Raw genomic sequence first — 22,940 nt, 5'->3', positions numbered from 1 at the left:
CAGGGACAATGTATGGGCAGAAAACATGAATATGAAGTGGAATTTGGGCTACATCCGTGCCGGTTGGTAAACATAGGGCATCACACTAAGTTTTAGACCAGCTCTGTAGCTATTCCAGGGACCAGCTAATATGGAATCATAGAATCATAGAAAGGTTTGGGTTGAAAAGGACCTTGAAGATCATCTTGTTCCAACCCCCCTGCCATGGGCAGGGCCACCTCCCACTAGAGCAGGTTGCTCAAAGCCTCACCCAGCCTGGAAAACCACAAAAAGGGCAAAACTTCATGCCATTTCCAAATTAATGTGAAAGGCATGATTGAGCATGCTCCTCTTGAGGTGCTACATGGGAGAGAATGAGGTGCAGAATTGCAGAGGAGGTTGATATAGCTAGATGGTTTGGCAAGAGATGGTATAATATCGCAAAATCCGTTCAAAAAAAAAAAAAGGAAAAAAAAAAGAAAAAAGGATCGTACTCGTTTACATGAGGCAAAGTGGCAGCATCAGTACATGTGACAAAGCATCGTGATGACATGGGCAAACCTTCAGAAAAGCAAGGGTGATTAGAGGACATCTCTCGGAGGACCGACAACTACGCCACGGCAGTGGAGGTCACTGGGAGCATCGGGGCGGCTGCGTACAGAGAGAGGGGAGGGAGAGAGGGGGGGAGAGAGGGCGAGAGAGAGAGGAGGAGGAGGAGGAGGAGGTACAAATACTTCGTGGTGACCTTGAGCAGGAGCCTAGAGGGGCAGATTATACATGAGGCTTGTCTTGCCAGAGAGAGTCCTCCCGGTTGGATCCCTTCATAGCCTGGTCTGGGCTTCGGGGATGTATATCTCAATGCTTTCGGCGCTCTCGGTAGCTGAGTTCTGGCGGACCGATGCAGCGCGCTTGGCAGCCATCAGCCGTTTCCGGGCCTCTTGACGCTGCGAGCTTTCCAGAGAGCGTTCTCGTATGAGTGGCACCTGACCTTTCGATGGCTTCTTTGGCACTGGAGGAGGGACCCTTCTCTCCTGATCAAAGCAGAAGGTTAATGGCATTATACAGCTTCTCAGGGAAAGGTGGGAAAAACTAGGATACGTCAGTAGTTAGAACACACATTTTTACCTAAGGTTTGTTAGCTCTTATCTGCCTTTCTGTCTTCAGTGAACTGGGTTTTGTGCTCAAGGGTTCATAAACATGGGGCAAGGGCAAAGGGGAGAGGAGGGCCGGCCGCAGTGCTACTTCTCCTTGGGGATGGTGCGTGTGTGACATGCCCGGTCCCCACCGCTCCACCGCTTAGTGCGGGTCCTGGGGGCACGGGGGGGATCCCGGCGTCTCCTCCCGGTGCCAGGGACTGGAAAGGAGAGCATCTTGGATGCTGTCCCCCCGCCACCACCACCGCAGCCGCCGCGTGCGGTGGGGCTGGGGAGCAAACACCACTTTCGGCAGAGGAACTCTGGAGAACCCCAAACTCCTGGGCCACCCTCTTCTAGAGGTGCATAACGCTAGACGCTCTCACGACACCGAGATAGCGGGGCTTGGGCATTCCCAGATGCAGATGGGAACTAGCCGCCTGCAGCTGGTGCATCGGAACAAATCTTTTTTAAGGAAAACACCATATATTTATATACGTGTTTTGTAGCGGCTTACTGACTGCTCAAAAAACCCCCACCTTGGGTCTCACTCATAATAAACTCTAGCCTCCTGCTAAATAAGCATGACTAGGTACAATCAGCTGGAAATAGAAAAAAAGCTGGTAGGAAAAAACTTAAAAACCATTAAGAGAACATGCATTAATCATCGTGGTGGCAGCTCGCTCCAGTTATGTGATCACAAGGAGGACTTTTATGTATATCCTGGTGCATGTACACACAGACAAAAAAAAAAAAGCCCCAACAAAAATATCTCCTCAGAGAGGGATCTCTCCCGAAAAAGAAAAGTGTATTCAGGTCTGAATTTCAGGCGGCCACAAAGACTTTGTCAAGTTAATTAGATTGTCTTTTAAGTTACATCCCCTTCCAACTGTGAACATGGTCTCTGAGCGAAGGGATTTTATGGCACTACAAAGGTCCCATTCTGCCCTTTCGTTTTCTCTCATGCTGCTCACAACAGCTTCCATGGCTCGAAATATAAAGGTGCTTAGTTACACTTATTCATACTTCGCTTTTTCTCTCCATCCATGGATTAATCTATGCTGCCTAAAGAGGGCTCAGTGGCAAAGGCCAAAGGCAACTGCAAATATCAATTCCACAGAAAGCTTTTTCTTTTTTTTTTAATCCTTTTTAAGAAAGGAGATGATCTTTTTCATCTACAATCATAGACAAATGCTGTTGAAACAGGAACACAGTCAGTGCAATTCTTTAAAATCTTTACCTTCCTAATGTAGGTCCCTTTCTTCAGCACTACTTAACTTCCTTTAACCCGTTATAGTCTTCTTTTTGTTGGAAAACCTTTGAAATGTTTTTCAGAAGCAAAGAAAAGGCACATATTTTTTTTTAAGGAAAGCTCTCTTTTCTCACTGCTGCAATTGGAAATACTCGTCCTATTCGCTTTAGTGCAAAAGCTAATGAAAGACCATATACCAGCATTTCTGTGCATGCACATTTGACCGTTTTAACTTCCTTTTCTGATAGATACTGGGAAAAAAAAAAAAAAAGAAGATAAGAAAACGACTTGCCTTCAGTACCTTGGGCTAGGAAAACACATTCCCATTCATTCCCCTACAAAACACACTAGGTGTGCACAAATGGTGTGAACATGGCACTCCTAAGTCAGGAATGAGTATTTAGTCTTGATCGGAAGAGGAAGGAGAGTGCTACCAGCACTGCCTTTGCAAGCTTCCTGCTGCAAGATTAATGGGGTTTGATATCATTACGGTTATTAGCCCGAAAGAAAACACCGGTTTGGTCATCGGCAGGCAGCTGAACGTAAGTTGGGGCAGCCCGGACTCCTGTCTGAGCCACTGTACCTGTAAGACTTGTTCCTCCTCCTTCTGGTGACCCTACCTGTTGGCTGTATTCATTGCTATCAGACCAGCCACAGTGGAAATTCAGCCATCAAATTACATACCTATGGTAGCGCGACATTAGACCGTTGATTCCTCTAGGAATGGGTCTGTCTTTTAAGGTTTTTCTGAAACGTTTGTGTATTTTGGCTCACCCAAGTGCTGTTTTTCTCGATGCGGATAGTGAGAAAAATAAGGCAATGGTGCCAAATGAGAATGGAAAGTGAAATGTGGCTCACACTTGGAGATGTAGTAGTTTTTCATGGTGACAGAATAAGACTACATTTAAAAAAAAGACCAAAGCTCCAGATGATTTTTATGTTACCTTGGGTAAACAACACTAACCAGCAAAGTGAACCTGTTAATGAAATCACCCATTAAAAAAACCCAAAATAAACAAAAAAACAAACAAACAGACAAAAAAAAAAAAAAAACAAACAAAAAGAAAAAAAAAAAAAAAAAGATGTAGAAGTTCTTTCATGTAACATTTTGGAAGGCATATTTTTTTCTCGCTCTGTTTGTAATCTGGTTACTAAAGTCAGCGATGGTTACAGTACTTCCCTAGTTTTTTTCAGTAACACAACCTAGAACTCTTGCTATATGCAATAATATGAACCGTAAATGTGATTTATTTAATTTTAAGAATCAATATATAAGGCAGTTCCTTCCAACGATTGATCGTCTAATATGATTAAATGTAAAGCTTAACAAAGTACCACATTCCCATTATCCGATTCACAAAGACAGATTTGGTTTAAAAATATGCCTGAAACATATTACAGATAATATCCCAGATGATTATTATGTAAACATTGTTATTACAATGAAATTAATTTGATATGAGCTTCATTTCACATATTTAACGTCAACGCTGTAACACAGAGGCCTATTTAATCTGTCCGGTATTTGTGCAGGGTTTTAAATGAAGCATACAAAATCTACAATGTTCTACCTTCTTGTCATGAGGATCCATCTGTTTCCAATTATTGGCCTTTAACTGATGAAGTTCATCAAATTTCATACTAATATTTTCTATGGACAACTGCAGCATATCCCAAAACCCTGCTAAATCCTGGGAGGTCGGCCGTGGATGTGCATTAGGATTCTGTGCAACAGAAGAAAAAAACACGTTGGCTTTAGTACCTTTTAATGAAAAGCATTTGCGCAAATGGTTACGAATCTTGTTAGCAAAGCAGTTTCAGCAGATCCAAGTGATCGGTGGGACACCGAGAGAGAAACAAAGCCGAGCTCTACTTACTGGCATGGGTTTTTGCAAGATGCTGTGCCTCCACAAGCCCACCCAAGGCAGTGGCTGCTGGGGACCATGGGGAAAGGGCAGGTGGCAGGTCCCCTGTGGCAGCATCTGCCTAGGGATGTTCCTGGGCACAGCCAGTGAGACCCTAACCACACTGAAATGAACCGCCAGCCTCCTCTTCACTTTCATGAGGAAGGATTCCCTGCCACGCTTGCTCTTGTAAAAAGACTGATACCTGTGCAAATGTACGTTTGCTGCCTGTGCAAATAGTGATATACCAATGTGTGAACACTTTTTCCACACTCTGAGAACCTACGGTCTACAAGTATGCTCCAGTTCAAGTAAAATTGCCTCTTATACACCTCAGGCTGATTTCTTCATTTTTATTTTTTTTTGACAAGAATAACCTCTGCAAGGTGAAAAGCTCTGAAGAGAACATGCAGAAGCACAGTAATCCCCTTTTTACAGCTGAAGTTCTGGGCAGATTGAGACTGGGACACTGGTGGGAAGTGTTGCTTTGCCTGTGCGAGCTCCACCTGGTTCATCAGCATGACAGTGTTGCTCAGAAGAGCACGCCTGGGCCATTGGCACCTCTAACATGGCATGGGCCAGAGGCTGGTGACCTGAGAGGTCCTGTTGTGTCTTGTGCCCCTTCAGTGTAACCCAGCTCTGAACATTTTCTGCATGCAGTGGACATAGGTGAAATGGCCCCTGCTATGCCAGCAAAGTTCATATGAAGGAAGGCTTTCTACGGGACGTGTCTCTATAAACTGGTTCCCAGTTGAAACTCTTCGAACAAAATCAGGTGTTGCATAGGCTCACTTCAGGAATGTTTTTTCATAAACACTGAGCAGTCCCTACGCCAGTTTGAGTCAGCAAGGTTTCATGGATGCTGTGGCCTTGTAAGATCCCATTCATATATTGTTATTAATAAAGAATAAAGAAATTATTATTAGACCCCTGTATGCTGTTTTACATGGCTCAAGTCTTCCTCTGTATTTAAGTGCTCTCCATCACCACAAGCAATAAATCCAAAAGAGTCAGTCGCTTGCCTTAAGAAATTTCTAAGTATTTGTCCTTTTCACAGGAACATTGACACATGATTTTGATAGGATGATTATACCATTAAAGGAGCAATTATTGAAAACAATAAAGTATATATTAGATTCACAAGGAGAACAGAGTTTATACCTGGATTCCTAATTTTTCAGTGCTTGACACTACCATGTTGCCCAGTTGTAGGTTTTTAGTTACAAAGATTTGCAACAAGAATGCTTTTCAATTTTTCTATTAAGAATTGGAAGGCTTAAGCAGAGGTGTTTTCTGTTGCATTTGTCTGCTGAGGCAGATTTTAGTTTGGGCTTGATTTTCAGAGAAGCATTAACTGAAGCAAAAGGTAGTCGCCCCACTCTGGTGAGCAGCACAGGGCTTGCCTTCCCTTCCCTATTCTGTGCTGATAGAGCATAACGCTCTATGCTTTTGCAGCTTCTAAGAATTTATGCCAAAATTGGGAATTAAAGGTATTGTGTCTGTATGGATTGTTAATTAAAAAGTTGGAAAATTTTCATAAATGCTGGCATTTTTGAGAATCCTGCTTTAGACATATGATGTGAAATGTATTTTTATTTATTAATAGGAATACTGTCCTGATTCTACTACTACTACCAGCATAAAAATAGCACATAACAGTAATACTAGTGGCAGCATATATCGATTACATACAGTAATAATAATGATAACATGCTGGCTCTTTGCCTCTTTGCCCTTTTAGTGCTCTGGAAAGTGACTTTCACTGTTGGGGTTGTGGAACTATGAGGCCCCAACTTTCAGTGTCTGACTTCCTGGTATTTCTGTTTTGCTGAATACAGGCAGCATTGGGATTACATGGGAAAGCCAACTTTCAGTGTCTGACTTCCTGGTATTTCTGTTTTGCTGAATACAGGCAGCATACAGTCACCACTCATGACACATCTGGTCCACCCTGAAAGACTTCGAGGAGACACCCACGCATCTTGGTGCCCATGTGAACTGAACTCAGGTGTCAAGGGACAGATCTTTGCTCCCCTGAAGTCACTAGCAGAGTTTCAGTGATACTCCACCCCAAAATTTTTGCCTGTCTTTATATTTTGAAGATCTCAAGATATTGTGAAATTCATGCTGACTCCACCAAGTTTGACAGTTACCCCCAAATTCATGTCAAGGCCTTTACTGGGAAAACTACTGTGTTAGTCAGAAAATGTCTGTTTAGTTTAGGTATGATTATTCACAGGGTTACTAAAAGGCACACAAGAGTGCCTAGCAGAAAAGTTACATACCAGGTTTTCTTCACAAAGTTCTCTGAACTGGTAAAATTTCTGGGCCATGAGAAGCTGGGCACTGCCCACCGCAGTTCGAATTTTCCCTAGAACTGAGAGAAAGAGAAACATAAGTCACGATGCTTTCTTCGCTGCGGGCAACAACAAGCCTATAAAAAGAGAGGAGAAAGCTGCGTAGTAGTCAGCTCCGGCTTTCAAAAAGCATGTTATCTCTTGGTCACGGATTAGAGAGAGGCTGATAGATCTGAAGCCAGATCTGCACTAGGCGAAGGCATCCTGCAGGGGCTCCCAGGGTGGCTTGCATTGGCAAAAATGCTCATCTGTTGCTGCAGCGTACCCTCATTCCCCCAGTGAGACCAGTTGTAACCAGCAAAGAGCACTTCCATGGCAGTGTAAATACGGCCAATTAAAAGCTTTTGCGACCTGTCTAGAAAGCTCACCAGAAATGACATCTCTCATCATTGCTGTGACCCAGGATCAGGCACTGAATACAAACCCAGCTCCCTGTGCAAGGATACGAGGCTTTCAAAACCCAAGGTGCCACCTACACTGTCCAGACAACACTGTCCACCAGCATTTCTGCCACCCCGCTTAGTAACTCAGCACCTGGTTCTCAGGTTTAGCTGAGTGTGGCTTGATCAGAGCCCCAGGAAGTGAACGGTGATTTTAAGGCACATTGATGAATCTCATTCAGACCCTCTGATTATTTATCCTGGGTACAACCTGGAGTGGCTTCTGCCTTTGGATCCAGATACCCAGGCAAACTTCAGGGAGCAATCACACCCTGGCCTCTCCTGCTTGATGGTGACCTGGGGGGGAGGCATCAAAGGGGCCCAGCTCCTGTGGTGTCTTGTCTGAGGACTCTTTTCTACAGACAGCTGGGTAGTTGTGGTCCCTTTGGACTGAGTACTGCCAAGGACTGCAGTGAGCCAGAAGACAGCCCATAGTAAATAAAACAGGAGCTCAAACTGCTTTGGTTGCATTCAGCCTGACTGAAACGGTGGGTTTCACTGCTACAAGGGGTAGTTGAGAATATGCTGCCCGACACCACTGAGTTCTGGTCGAGGGGGAGAGAGTGTGTGTGCACGTGCATGTGAAAAGAAGCAAGCGTGCAGAAACAGAGCAGAAAACCAGACATGGCCTCAACTGGAAGCAGGACAGTGAATCCAGAAAAGAGAGTGTGATTTTGGGGGCTGCTGATTGAGAGAAAATTAGCACTGAGAGCATCTGTGAGGTTTGTTTGAGACTCTCAGTGCTCAGGAAAAAACCCCACCAACATCTACGCTTTATGCACTGCTTTTAAATAAACAGGCTGGCATCACAGATGCATCTGCCTCCATCACTAATTTTCCCTCTCAGCTGAAGCAACTTATTACCTTTCAATTCTTTGGTTAAATATTTATTTTACAATTAATTTCTTTTTAATTTAAAAAAACCAAACCACTTCATTAATGAAAAACATTAATGGCAGCCACTGTGCCACATTTTTCACTATCATTTCTACTCATAGATATTTCCATTGCCCCCCCAGCCCTTGTGTAAGCACAGTGACTTCGCCATGACAAAGTTACAGTCAGGATAGATGAGGCAGCCAAGGGAGGAATAGGAAAAACAAAGAGATGAAGTGATCTAAAAGAGATACTAGTCCTTAGCCCCCCTCCTCTGTACCATCCTTTGGGCACGGTCACTTTTGGTATAAAACCTAACACAATGTCAGCAGAGCTCCACTTGGAAAATACCACTGTTTTGACTTACCCCAGTGAAAAATAAATAGATAAATAAATAAGTAAATCTTTGCTGTAATGCCTTCTGACAACACTTTTAGGGTCTGGTGGTCCTGTGACCAGCCGCAGTGCATATCGGCAGCCTGTGCCCAGCACGCCACCATGCAGTGTTTGGGAAGAGAAAGGCCTCTCCACGGGATTCACTTGCGTAGCCACACGCTCAGCAAACTGGCACAAACACCCGTGATGAACTGAAACCGGGCACACAGTGGCATGAAATCTGTGTTCTGTTCCTTCAGGGCAAATGGCTTGTCCTTCAGCAGTCTTACAGCTTGCTCCTTAAGGCTGCTGAAGGAAAAGCGGGATGCGGAGATCATTTATACTTCAGACATTAAAAGGAAAGGAAAGGGAAAAAAAAAAAAAAAGAGAGGGTGAAGAGAGAGTCTTTTCACATTTTTTTCAGAAACTATAGGAGAGAGCTCTGTGAACACACACAGAGCCCAGACTTTCATTTCATTCCCAGAACTCAGCTCAGCACTGCCAGGAAATAGCCGTGAGCTGGAAGATTCACTAAGCAGAATATTTTCAGCATATTGCGCAGGGAGTTTTGCACACAACTCTCATTATTGTTAGCAAGGCTTGCGTGTCTAATTCTATGCGCTCAGTGCTGAAAATGGACCCCTTGGTGTGTCTAGTCATTTATGCAACCCAATATGCAAACCACTCAACTGAAAGGACTTTTCAATAGTAGGAGGAGCTACTCCGGGAGCTTTCATGTGGTTCCCATTGTTATGAAAACTCTTCCCACTGAGTATATTTGGGAACAGCTGCCTCATCTGGAGCTCGGCCACTCTGACGCTTCCCAAGACTTGAGAAGGGGAGAAAAAAAAAACGTCTCTGGACTTCTTGGGACACAAAAAGACAAGGCGGGCTCTTCCTGGAAACCTGAACCACCCGAGTTGGAAATCATGGCCCGAGCATGAAGAAATGTAAATACACCTTGTTGGTGATGGATGGGAATGTGCCACTTTCTCTGAGGGAAGAAGAGCTTAATATTCAGAGGTCTCAGCAGAGGGAAAAGGAAGTCCTTGTCCTTGGCTGCCTAGCGACTGGCTATTTGCCTAAAAACCATCATCCCAGCTGACTGTGGGATGCATGCTGATGCTGTTCTCTATTGTTGCCACTTCTGCTGTAGCCGCGGCTGTATCTAGTCAAGTGTCACTGATTCCTCGCCCCTCAAAAGCAAGCGGTCTGTTAATGTGCAACCAGTCAACAACCAACTCTGTCACGGAAGTTAGGGAGAAGAAGGAAAAAAAAAAAACCCAAAAGACAAAGCATGCAAAAGACTGAAAGGAATCTCTCCAGAAGGCACAAAGCCTTATCAATAGCCTAAGCTATGCTGCCAAGCGCACGTTGCTTTTACTGTTTGAAGGCAGAGTGCTTGTCTCACTCAGTCAAAACCTCCCGTGCCAAAGAGAAAGGCCAAGGCGTAGTAAAAAACCAAAATAGACTGATACTATACTTTTTTAGGAGGAAAGCCTGTGAGGTTTGAAGCCAAATACCAAGAAAATAAATGAAATTGCAAGAATAATACTCAAAACACACCAGAAAAGAAACAGAGAAATCTTCAACAGCAAGGGAGATGGGGTACAGGAGAAAAACATATAAACATTCAAATTGATGTGTTCAGCTAATAGGATGCAAACAAAATGTATAAAACCAAGCAACAACAAAAAATGCCAACCTATCAAGATGCAATCATAACGGACTTAAACACCTATATAATGTTATTCATGTCTGCTTTCTATTCCATACAGGGATATACAGCACACTCAGCACTGTTGGATCTGAATGCCTTCCAGTAACGCATTAAGCAGCATTATTAACATCCATCATATGCTTTGCTGTCACCCCCTCCCCAGGGGGAGAAGTGTGTGTACTGCAGTGTTTTGTTTTTATAGTTTGAATTTTTCTTCCCCCGCCCCTTTGCTTTGACCTCTCTTCCTTGTAATTCCAGTTCTCTCCTGTGATGACTTTTAAGAAATAGGCAGTTATGTCTATTATGGGAGAAGTGCTTTGGTATAGCTATTTTGACATAATTCAGCTGTTGGGGGAGTGCCTCCTCGCTATTACTGTTCCTGACTAGGGGTCACAGAATATTATTCTAGGATAGGCACATGCCAGTGAATTTCCTTATGTCTCGACCCCCCCAACCTCTACTCTTTTATAAATATACTTAAGTATAGATTTAGACTATATGCTGTTCAAGCAATAAGTTCTTTCTTCTCTTGGTTCTAAGAAGAACCACATAGGACCTACTTCAGGATTGTAGACTTCTATGTATCCCCCCCGCTCCGTGTCTCCATGGGAAAAGAAACGAAGCAACAAAAAAAGAACTGCAAACACAAGCAAAAGGTGGTGATACTGCTGCTCTACATAGGAAAGAGGCAACAAGGATAACAAAATATAAGAAAACAATAGCAATAAACACCTGAGGTGGTGTGAAAAACCATCACATAGAAGCCACAGGAGTTTTGAGGAGGGACAGCATTACTTGGCTTTAAAACACCAACTGATCTCTTTGCATTTCAACTTTGACAGGCCCCAGGGTCTAACAAGTGACAAAGGAGGTACTTTAGGACTGTGACTATCAAATGCCCTTAATGGGAAAGCACCTGGTTGGTAGGCAGGGAGCAAGCTAGGGAACAGAAAACCAGCGGCTTGCTTGTGGCCCCAGGAGCAAGTGGCAGGAACAATAGCCGAAATTACAGGGACACAGCCTGACATTTGCGTTGCAGATGTTGGCTGGGCACTGTGCATATGAAGCAATCCTGCCATAGAGCTGTCACAATCCATTTCCAAGCCAGGATGGTCCAGCATTTTAGCCTATTCTTGTTGACAGACCTACATTTAAATAACGCCCAAGCATGACAAAAGCCAGGAAATTCAAAGTTAAAGCTACTGCTCGGGCCTTAAGCTCGGCTTTTAAGGAGAAAACGGCCAAATGGAGCAAGCTAACGAAGGGGGCAGTCCTTGCTTTGAGTCATAGTTACTTATAGGAGTGATCTCATTGAAATTAATAGGGCTGTCTGCATGAGTAAATGCTGTTCTCTGGGAGTAAAGCAGTTTCCATGTGTTCTCTGACTGCCTTGGCTTTTATTAGCACACTTCGCATTTTTTTTCCCCTAACTATATTGTTTTGTTACTTGGGGATTTCTCTTTTCTCCTTGCTAGCCTTTGGACACTGGCAGGGCTTCCAGCCCAGAGCTGGCTTTCCTTGGAGAAACCCTTGCAGACGGAGATGTCCCTTCTGGGGAGAAAAGAAAATCCGAGCAAGAAAAGGACGAGTTGGGCAGCCGGCCAGAGGCACATAGCCAGGGGGATTCCAGCAGGACTCGGCCACACGTCAGGCTGGTGACTGTCCCTCTGCAAGGCTGCATCAGCCCGCTGTGGGACCAGGCTGCCTCGCTCCTCTGAGCGGCAGGGACCAGGACAGCTTGGGGATGCCCTGCAGAGGCCTGGGAAAATGGTTTCCTTTGCTCATGGCTGAGAATGAACTCTTGGATCTCCTTTTCTTTAGCCATGCACAGCTATTACGAAAAATGTATTTTTTCCTTAACTTTCTTCTCTTGTGTCTAGCCTTCGCTTTTTAAGTTTTCCTTTGAAACAATCAAAACAAAATAAAACCAGCAGAAACTGTGCAAGCGTTGCATAATTTACCAGAACTGGCTGAATTTGCAGAGACTCTGGTCCTACGCAGCAAAGTTACTGCAGATTTGAGGTCAACCCTTGTTTGCAGACTAGCCCAGAGGAGTGTAAATATACGCGCAAGACAGTTATAGTGATCTGTCTTGTCAGAGCCTTGGTTTTCTGTTTTAGTTTTTACTTGATTGGCCTGACTTGTCTCACCACTAAACCCACATTATACCTGACTTGCGGTCAATCAGGCCCACTGTTTGCTCACAATGGTTATCTTCGCATCGGAGCCACATTACAAACCCGCGTGAAAGAGAAACATTTACTTTACTCTGCTCTGCTGAGACTTCACCTGGAATACCATGTACAGGTCTGGAGCCCTCAATATAGGAAGGACATGGACCTGATGGAGCGGGTCCAGATGAGGGCCACTAAATGATCAGGGGTTTGGAGCACCTCTATGAGGACAGGCTGAGGGAGCTGGGGTTGTTCAGCCTGGAGGAGAGGAGGCTCCGGGGAGAACTTATAGCGGCCTTCCAGTGCCTGAATGGAGGCTACAGGAAGGCTGGGGAGAGCCTGTTTACAAAGGCCTGCAGTGACAGGACGAGGAGAAATGGCTTTAAGTTGGGAAAGGGCAGATTTAGATTGGATATTAGGAACAAGTTCTTTACTGTGAGGGTGGTGGAGCACTGGAACAGGTTGCCCAGGGAGGGGGTTGAGGCCCCTTCCCTGGAGATACTCAAGGTGAGGCTCAATGAGGCCCTGGGCAACCTGGTCTAGTTGGGGGTGTCCCTGCTGACTGTGGGGAGGTCGGACTAGATGACCTTCGGAGGTCCCTTCTGGCCTGGACCATTCTATGAGTCTCTGATTTCTGAAGATGGGGGGACAAAATGAAGCCCCCCGGCTCTTCCAGAAAGGTTAACGCCCCATGTGAAATAAAAATGACAGCAAAAAATCCAGCAGAACCAGGCTAGGACATACATTCAGGTGTATGTTCCTGCTTCCATGGCTGCAGTGCTACCCGGGGAGCCAGGCCTGTTGCTGCTAATTCTGTGTGTAAATGGTTACTCCAGATGCCTGAGCCAAAAGTCACCGACATCAGCGGCGAGGCAGGAGGAGAAAACAAACCGAAAAAAAAAAGTAAACAATTGATTTCACTTGAGGTCTAATCCAAAGTGTCAATCAATTCTCACAAGGTATTTAACCTCATCTCTCTAATACCTGTTTTTTTTTATGAGAGCCCTAGAGCTTGCAGCCAATGTCCCCATAACAGCAAAATACACGGAAAGCATATCAAGTGTCCTAGCGTAAAGCGCGAGTGGTGTTCATCCGCCTGTTACACACGCCGTGGTTTTATCAGAAAACGATTTCAGATAAACACAGAATATACTACACAATAAATAATTGATGGCGGGAGGGGAGCCACGGTTCTCTCTATATTGGCATTTCATCGTGCAGCCACTGAACCACGGCTTGTTTTTATACACAGCGGCAGACTCCATTCCCCAGCTAGAAACATTCAGTCCCATCTGGTAGATTCATTCCCGGGTAGATAATGCCCAACGTATCCATGTAACGTACGAGCCACTGTCAAACAGCAGCGAGCCAGCTCCCCGAGACAGCTGTTCCGCACAAGGGCCGCATTGTCTGGGGGAAGCGGGGATCGTTTTACGCCCAGCGCTGGGGGGACGAGCCCTCTGTCAGCTGCCATGGCACCAAGAAAACCTCGCTCATCACACGTTCTCCTTATTTTGTTATCTGGCCAAACACACGCTGGGGATGTCAGGTGGAAAACAAAGGATGCGTTCCCCTGCTCTGGTTATATTTCATTAGGAAAACCAAAGCAAACACACCTCTTCTTCTCCTTTTCTGCCTCTCTTCAAAGTTTATAGATGGATGAAAAAGATATATATTTCAGGGCAGGGTTTGTAACAGCCAGGCTTTTGTTTCTGGCGCTGCTGAGCGGGCAGTGTGGCCCCAACCATATGCTTTTCCTTGGCACCAGGTAGAGCGGGGCTGCGGAGCCGCAGTGGAAAGCCCTGCACAGCCTCCACGGGAGGCAGCTGCCGTGTGCTGGGGCCACTGATGACATCACACTGACGTCAGTACCTCACCAGTGACCCCAAAACGTGAGTGACCCCGTTCCTCCTCCTGTTTCCAGCAATCACAAGAATCATAGAATCATAGAATCGTCTAGGTTGGAAGGGACCTTAAAGATCATCTAGTCCAACCATCAACCTAACTCTGACAAAAAAATAAATAAGAAATAAGCAATAAAAAAATCACTAAACCATATTCTTGAGGACCATGTCAACCCGTCTTTTGAACACCTCCAGGGATGGTGCCTCAACCACTGCCCTGGGCAGCCTATTCCAATGCTTGATAACCCTTTCCGTGAAGAAATGTTTCCTAATATCCAATCTAAACCTCCCCTGGCACAACCTGAGGCCATTTCCCCTTGTCCTATCTCCTGTGACTTGGAAGTGCCGGTCAGAAAAATGAAGAGGAGGAATAATCCACGGGACACACGCCATGTGTGCTGTAAGGAGGCATTGGGAACTGCCAGCCTAAGCATTCCTTTTCCTTCCCCTTAACTGACTTCTCCCACTGTTGCTCAAAGAAGACTCCTTTAATTTAAAAAGACCCCTATATACCAAAGACACTGAGAGAAAATTCTGTACATGGATATACATGTTCTGCAGGTATCAGCCTTGTGAAATTCACTTCATGTTCTTTTCCCAAGGTGAATAACTACTTTGGTGCACAAATGAAATATGTGTGCACAAATGAAATAAGATATATAAAACATCATTTTATGATTTGTAGTTTTTTCCATTATTACCAGTTCATAGTATCATAGAATCACAGAACGGTTTGGGTCAGAACGGACCTTTAAGGATCATCCAGACCAACCTCCCTGCCACCAGCAGGGTCACCCCTCTCTAGACCAGGTTGCTCAAAGCCCCATCCAGCCTGGTCTTAAACATTTTCAGGGATGGGGCATCCACAACTTCTCTGGACAACCTGTTCCAGTGTCTTACCACCATCATTGTAGAAAACGTCTTTCATACATCCCATAGATGTTGTTGTTGCAACAAGAAAGCAAGTGGGTTTTATAGTTTGGACTTACAAATGTGTATTTCTATTTGTTATGTGTTCACACTTCTTTTACAATCTAAAATGTCTTAGTTCACGGAGTTGATTTCTTACATACCAACAACAGAAAACCTTTGTATTTTGATACATGTTCAGAGATATTTTTGAATGTACTGATGGTGTAAATTAAAAATGAGGATCAAATTCTCTAAAACTTGGGGAATGTGGATCTGCTTTGAGGGCTAATCCTTTGATATTTTTCTCTCAGAAAGAATAAATTGTTATCCCATTATATAATTGAAATTTTGTAGAAATAGAAAGCCTTAATACACCATACCTTAATGCTAAGGTTATTTCATACATTCCATTAGAAGTCAATTTCCAATTGCTTACAGTAATGTCTAACTACCTATCTATATCAAACTTGTCTATGGTTATTTCTTTTATTGGGTTGAATGGAATGTTCCAGCAGAAACAGCTTATACATTTCAAAGAATTTTAAAAAAATATATTTTTACCAATGTTAATTCCTTTTTCCATAAATCTTGACATCTCAGAATAATTCTAGCACCTCGTTTCTTGAGAGGAAGGGTTAGAAATTTGGAAAAAGCAATCTTGGAGCTGAGGTAGTACTTTGGTATGAGCTAATTTGGGGGTTGGAAAAGTTTTATTTGTATATCCATGAAAATACGCTTAGGTGTACCTAAATTATACAATACTGAACTCTCTATATGCAGATGCTCCTTAGTGTTTCCTAGAAGTTCCCTGCTAGAATTTGAAAAAGCTTCATTTACAAGAAGCACGCTCCTAAGCTCACAGGTTTACCTATGTCCCAAAGTTGACAGCTATCAATAGTACTGCTCCTTGTAATGGAAGTAAATGGAAAAAACTTCAGTTTTTACTGGGAGAAAAAATTCTGGTCAGGGAGGCACATGTTCAGGTCTTTTTCCCCAACTAGAGTGAATTAATAAGACATGAGCTACCCAACCCCTCTTATTAATGAAGGCTTACTAGACATTCCCATTAGCTTACAGGTGGGATAACACTTCTGGCAGCAGTGACAGCTGAGATGTAGTCTGCATGTGCGTGTGTTTTATCATAGAATACAGAAAGCTTGTTTTACGTGGAAGATCAAAGAGGAATGAGAACTGCAGGGGAGATGAAGGGAGACTTGAGAGGGGAAGACAGGGAGAACAACTTGGAAGCACAACTGAAATCTCAGCTGGCAGAAGCATCTGAAGACTCTGATGCCAATCACCATCTAAAAAGGCAACTAAAATATGAATTTAATGAAAAAGAGCTAGAATCTGTTCAATTATATTCTAAGGTTATGAGAAGTGATTTCAAATGAAAAGTTAAGAAACATTAATACTACAAGATCCCTAACCATGATCTTCTAATTATCCGTTGAACTATGCAATCCCAAAAGCTAATACTGCTGGAGTTTCAGAAGTGCTGAGCATTTGCATTCCCTGTCAACTTTAATAAGGATTATTATATACATACATACGATCCTTTTGAGAATCACAACCATAGCTTCATTAGCTAAATAAGAAAGGGTACGATACAGAATTCACTGGAGTAAACTTGACCTATATTAAATACTTTTTAAATAGTTTCAATATTATTGTATGCAGTTACTTACTGTCCTCAGGTAAGTTGTTTTCCCGTTCTTCTCTCTCCATCTGTTGGCACCAGCCCTCCATACGATCTCTCTCTGCCTGAAGTAGCTTCAGGAACCAGTGGCCATCTCGGGGGCACACTGACCTTTGAACAGCTTCCAGAGGATCTTCGGTGATAGAGTCAATCCAGGGGTCAGGAGGAGGTAAAATTGACGGATCAAAATCTGTATCAAAGTCATCATCCACTGCACATGCATGGTAGTGGTTTCCTGACCCTTGTATGCTAACGGTAGAGGTGCTTGCATCTCGGGAAAATTGTCTTGATATTTGTCCAGAACACGTATTGTCCTCTTGAGGGTCGATTATTTCAAAGTTCTCATGGAAATCCAGGTCTGCTTGCACAGCTGTTGTTACACTATTAGATCGTGTAAACCTGCGAAAGCTTTGGAGAGCACAAACATAAAATGTTTAGAAAGCTTTTTCCAGCTAACTCAGTAAGAAAGGACGTATTAAGATTCTGCCACTCCTCCCAAGACTGGCAGTCAGGGCTCTCAGTGCTACACTCAGGTGCTTTTTCTTGAAAGGATCAGCATAAACTTATTTTCTTATTGCAAGCCAACAAACAAACAAGTCTCTTTTTTTTTTTTTTCCCTTCAAGCTCACTGTTTATTGAGGCAAGTACCCCTAATTGTTGTGTGGTTTAACAAAGTCAGAAGCTAGCCCAAGAGACAGCTAGTCAGTAGTACCAATTAGCGAAAAGTGGAAGGGGCCCAATTTCAAGAAGTGGCTTATCTTGCAACTTCTAAAACTCACATTCCTTTAAAGTTGCACACCCAAACTCACAAGCCACATTTAAAGATCACACATGTGAGACTGTTAACATAGTAATACCAATGAATCCACTATCTACATAATGTTATACATTCCATTTATAAAGATGATATTTTTAAACCAGAGAAGCATTTTGTATTGCTTCTTCATAATTACTCTTCCCAATTACGTACCTGCCAATACCGCTGTCATCTCTCACAATTTTAATGCTCATTCATAGTGTTCAAATGTTTTGGTTTTCACAATCAACCTCCAGTTTCAAAATGGTCTTTTTTTCACCAAAGCTAGCGCTCTCAGTCGCTGTCTCTGTTACCCTCATCGTGATGGCTGCTAACCCTGTAGGCAGCTTCATTTCACCTTGTGTGGCTTCCCTATGCTGGAGCCTCTGAGGGCAGAGAGCAAACCCTGAGGGTAATGGCAAAAGCAGGGGAGAGAGGCGGTTTGGGGCTTTTGGTTTGGGTGTTTTTTCTTTAAGTAAACAGCACTCCAAATTCTACAGTCCCAGAGACCTGAGGTGAAGAGGCTGATTGATAGAGAGGGAGCAGAGGGAAGTGTAAGGAGTGAGAGACACCTAATGCTGTTGGTGGTAGTGAGAGCAGATATGGCAAGCAGTAAACTGTGGAGAGAATGAGTGGAAAATCTGCAGGCAAATAATTAGAGAATCGGGGTAACTCAAGAAACTGGTACACTGAGGAACACAGGAAAAATACAGAAGAGGCAGACATCTGTCTTGCCACATGATGAAAGGAGATAAAGAAGGTAGAATTATGAACTAATTAAGATATGTTACCGAAATTAGTAATTTTTAGGCTCCAGAATGGGCATAGTTTTGAACTGAATGGGGACAGTTTCCCTCTCCTTCTCACTAGTACAGGATGCCTGAGCACTCATGCAGCTGGTACTTTGCTCTAATTTGTTTATAATCTCACATTTACTCTTGAAAACAGTGTAAGGACCCATTTTCCTGCGATATTTTGGCTCTTTTGCCCTTATCAGTTCTATTTTTTAGTTGGAGCTCAAGCAGCAATGAAAATGCTGAAGAGACAGTGGAGCTGGATGCTGGGCACCACTTTACTCCGTTTATATTCCACCTTCCACTGAAGAGCAATAGCCCATTAGACAAGTGCAACTGACAGCAAAACTTCATCAAGTGTATTCAGTCTGCAGCTGGAGAGGGATCAGACTGAGGAATGAGGATGCTGAGGAAGAATTTGATGTCCTAGATACTTGGTGCAACCAGATACCTCAGGAGGAGCGCAGCAGCCTTCAGGAAGACTGTACCAGGTCCTGCTGATGGAGGAAATTAGTGGCAGCTGATCTGAGGCTTTGAGAGGAGCAGAGCCAAGCAAAACAGGAGTTGAGAAGGGTTCTTCGATGATTAATAAAAGACACCAATTCTTCTGCAGAAGAAAGCTACAGGTAGCTTCTCAGATGCACCAATCCCTGGAAAACTTAGATTCTGTGCATTTTTTAAATAATGGCCTAGAATATAAACATTTTAATGTAGCACCTGCCACTTGCAGCTCTTTTGAAACAGGTGTTGTTAAACAATGCAAAAGTCACTATTATGCCACTGTAGTTTTGAACAACATGCAGCAGCAAACTGAAAAATATGGAGCGAGCAGAACTCTTCAGCTTGGTAGTATTTATCCTTTGAACAAGCAGAGCAAAGCATTTTTGCTACAGACTGATACAGCAGAAAAAATTCAAAAGGGAGGATAAGGATCATTGGAGTTACGATATGGCTTCCATAGGAGGAAAAAGATTTCTTGCTTTAGAAAACAGATGGCTGAGGAGGGACATGAGCCCTATGAAACCCCTGCTAGGTGATGTTACACCATTTCTCAGAGTGCAAGAACTGTGGGGAGGAAGGCAGCCAGTTACAAGGCTTAGAGCTCTAAAGATTTAAATCTAGCAAAAGGAAGCACTTCTTCACACAATGTGTAATTAAATGGCCACAGGATCCTGGGAAAACCAAAGGTAAAAATAGGTTCAAAGAGAACTTGATCAAATTCACAGGAGATAGGTCCAGGAAGAGCTATTACACAGATGTCATATCTGGTTTAGGAAGTCCCCAAACAACAGACTGCTAAATTAGGAAGGTCTACTGGGAGAAGTAGTGCTTTATACACACCCTTTATACTTTTCCTTTACACATACTGCTTTATACTTCTAAGTATCTGCTACTGGTCCCTGGCAAAGAAAAGCTGTTAGACTGGTATTAGTGGTTAGAAAGACTATAGCTGTAGGTTGACATTACAATGAAAATCGTTTGGTCCAGTCTGCGCTAATTTTTAAAAAATGGCTTTAATTTGGCCACCAACCTGACAAATCCCTTATCTGCACTGAAGTGCGTGCATGCATACACACACACAGACACAGGCACATGCTCATCACACAGGATTTCTTTTCAGTCATTTTGTCAGGGTTCACTGAGAGCCAAGGCATCAGTACACGGTGTACTCTTCCACACCTTCCAGGGTACTGGAGAGAAAAACAAATCTCTTAATCCAGCCTTGTTCTTCTCTGTGCCCCTACCTCCACATCACAGCCGTCTTCTACTTTACCCAGTGCTCTAGACTCTGTTATCCTTCTATTTTAGATGACCGTTCCTATTTTCAGTTAACACCCTGACTTTTCAGTGTACACCAAATCCCAAATGTGAAAACATCAAGGTCTACTTGCCAAAAGGATGTATTGCTGTAGGCACTACATTTCAAAGCTTTCAGGAGTGTACTCTTACTGGGTTCAATATGAGCTAGTACCACCAAAACCAGACTGCTCAACAAATAAAATAGAATGACCTACTTTTTTTGCCTTTGTTTTATCTATATAATAGTATACTACAGGCTTGCTTGACAGATTCTTGGCACTGAATTGTGTAACCTGTCTGTCTTCAAACGAAAAACAACTTGGCAATAGAATACAGCATCAGTTCAAAATTAAAAAAATACTCTCAAGGAAATGTATGTTGAATGAAATGGAAATGCAGGAAGGCACCCACTATCTGCCTCTAGCAGATCTATATAAATGCCTAATAGATGGTAATTTTAGTCTCTGACATAGCTTCCTCACTCACTTCCAGGATGTTTTACTCTTACAAAATACCATTTGTGTCCCACATGAGTCTTTTTTTTGGTTTTGCTCTGAGTTGAAACTCTGTACCACAGGACAGCTGCTGAAGCTAATGCCTAAGTTTTCACTGTTTCTACACATACAAAGTATTCACAGGTCCACCTAAAAACTATTTTTTTCATAAATTGCTGGTAATTGTTAAAAACAGAGATTTGCTGCTGCTTCTGCTTTCAGGCTTGGCGCTTTTGTAATCAGTTGTGCCCTGCAGGCACAAGGTGTAATAATTACAGCTTCAGAGAACTGCAGCAGATATCTGGCCTAAGGTGCAGAAAGCCATGAAACCTCAGACTGGATAAACCAGTATGGAGAACAACAGCACAATGTGTTTTGAACAGCAACAGCAGGGTCACTTGTCAGCATTTGGTTCTCTGTTTCTAAGTCTTCCTTTGCTTTCTCTTGAAAAACATGTTTACATTTCAACTCAGATAACTTCTTTCTTCCCTAAAAAAAACCTGCAAAACCTAGAAAAGCTCTAGTTTTCAAACCAATCGATGCACAGTGAGCCTCAGAGGCACCTACATTACATTCAGTCTGCCTCACTTTACCCACTGGCTTTACTCTTCCTTTGTTGTTGGCTTCACTGCTAAGGTTAGTGGAAGAAAACAAACTGCAGAAGGGGTAGGGATAGAGCAAAGCGCACAAGATTGTGTAGCTTGAAGACCTACAGCCAAAGATCCTGACATTAGAGGACATGGTACCACGTTTGCTAACTCCTGCAAGAGTGACTAAAAGTGATTACAGAGCTATGGGACTGACAGCCCCTTGTTCAATCAGAATGTGTGCTAATTGGCCTGGCACAATATATGACTTCTTTTCTGGTTCAGTAGAACTTGTTGACTTCCAACCACTCAATTATCTTCTGTAAGTGAGGAATGGAAGGTGGTCCCTTGAGGTCAAGAAGTCACAGGTAGAAAGAAAGGACAAGCAAGCTGAAATGGAAGTGGCCTGAGATTGCATTGATTAGACTCATTAGATACACATTTCAAAATTGCCCTGGAAAAGGTGGGTCATGTGAGGAAAAGGGAAGAACCTTTTGGTGGGTGTTTTGTTAGTATCATGGGGGAGATCAGGTGCGAGATAAGAGAATAACAGCAGGAAGATCATGTGGTTACCCTTTAAAGAAATGCATACCAGTTTTTTTCCACGAGAAGGACTGGACACAGGTACTCTATATAAATGCTAGAAATTGTAGAGCTGCACTTAGGAAATGGGTACGAAAAAGATTATTGAGAGCAGGCAGCATAAAGAACTGAGGATAAGATGAATAGCAGTGATGGATTCAGCTGTAATGTGGTCAGGTAGCGGTAGGGGCATTTATCCTTTGAGCAGCACAAGAGGAGGAGGACTCAGAGTCATCTGTCTTGGCAGGAAGCCCAGGTTACAGAGAGTGAGGGGCTAATGAAAGGTCTGAGTGGAGATGGAAGAGATAGAGCTGTCCTCTGAAGATGATCTGGTTTTGAGCTACTTTAGATCAAGAGACAGAGACAAAACCTTTTTGTCTTACTGGGTTCAAGCACAGAAGCAGGGATATTTAAAAGGACACGATGAGGTAAGACTCCTTAGTGTGAGAATGACAAGTCATACCAGGTGAGGGAAAGGAGGAGGAAAGGACAGGAAGTAAAGAAGAGGAGTGAAACCAATTTTGTATGGTAGGCTTTTGGTGCATTAAGCAAAGAGCTTCCCTGTTTTGTAACAGTGCATTCAATGCCTTAGACTGATCAATTTACATGTATTCATGTAAACATAATCAATTTACGTGTATTCATGTAAACACGATCAATTGACTGTTTTTATCCTCCTTGCTGTGTCACTCTTCTCTTCTTATTTGATATGTATTTAACATTTCTGAAGCCCGAAAGATTTTTAAAAACATTCATTTGTCAAAGATTCAACTCAAAAGGGCTTTTCTGTGGCTCTGCAGATGTTATGGTGCAGGGGCAGGGAAGAATGCTCTGTATTTACAATTCTGTTCCTGTAACAGATAATCAATACATTGTGCTCTGCTGCGTTATAAAAAAAAAAAAAAAAAAAAAAAAAAAAAAGGAATATGAGTGCCAAACTGTGATGATAAGCCCTTTGTGTCTTGAGTGCACTCATTTTCTAAGGATTTATCAGCTAGTTCACTTCTGAAAGTCCGTGATAGATTGCTGCTTGCCGGTCTGCTCCAAACAGCAGCAACCTCAACTTTATCAGCAAGGAAACCCCCAAACACAGCTGTCAGTAGGTAATGCAGAAATAGTGCTTTCTCAGGGCAGACTCTCACAGGCAAACCTTACCTTTTTC

At 43.2% G+C, this 22,940-nt stretch overlaps 1 protein-coding gene across 6 annotated transcripts in view; it reads right to left on the bottom strand.

Moving 5' to 3' along the window:
* Window positions 1–443: 443 nt before the first annotated feature.
* Window positions 444–22,940, bottom strand: part of DLGAP1 (discs, large (Drosophila) homolog-associated protein 1) — a 504,110-nt gene continuing 481,613 nt past the window's right edge. For all 6 annotated transcript variants that reach the window (XM_014938662.1, XM_014938666.1, XM_014938663.1 and 3 more), the window contains 4 exons: window positions 16,715–17,133; window positions 6,554–6,645; window positions 3,936–4,088; window positions 444–1,010 (listed from right to left, as the gene is read on the bottom strand). In XM_014938662.1, coding sequence (XP_014794148.1) covers window positions 801–1,010; window positions 3,936–4,088; window positions 6,554–6,645; window positions 16,715–17,133 — 874 coding nt within the window. In that variant the 3' untranslated portion in view covers window positions 444–800. The remainder of the gene's footprint in view (window positions 1,011–3,935; window positions 4,089–6,553; window positions 6,646–16,714; window positions 17,134–22,940) is intronic.

The sequence above is a fragment of the Calidris pugnax genome, unplaced genomic scaffold (assembly GCF_001431845.1).
Source record: "Calidris pugnax isolate Ruff unplaced genomic scaffold, ASM143184v1 scaffold13, whole genome shotgun sequence".
NCBI classification, from domain to species: Eukaryota; Metazoa; Chordata; class Aves; order Charadriiformes; family Scolopacidae; genus Calidris; species Calidris pugnax.
The sequence above is the reverse complement of the archived record's forward strand: the minus strand, read 5'-3'. Positions and strand labels throughout refer to the sequence as shown.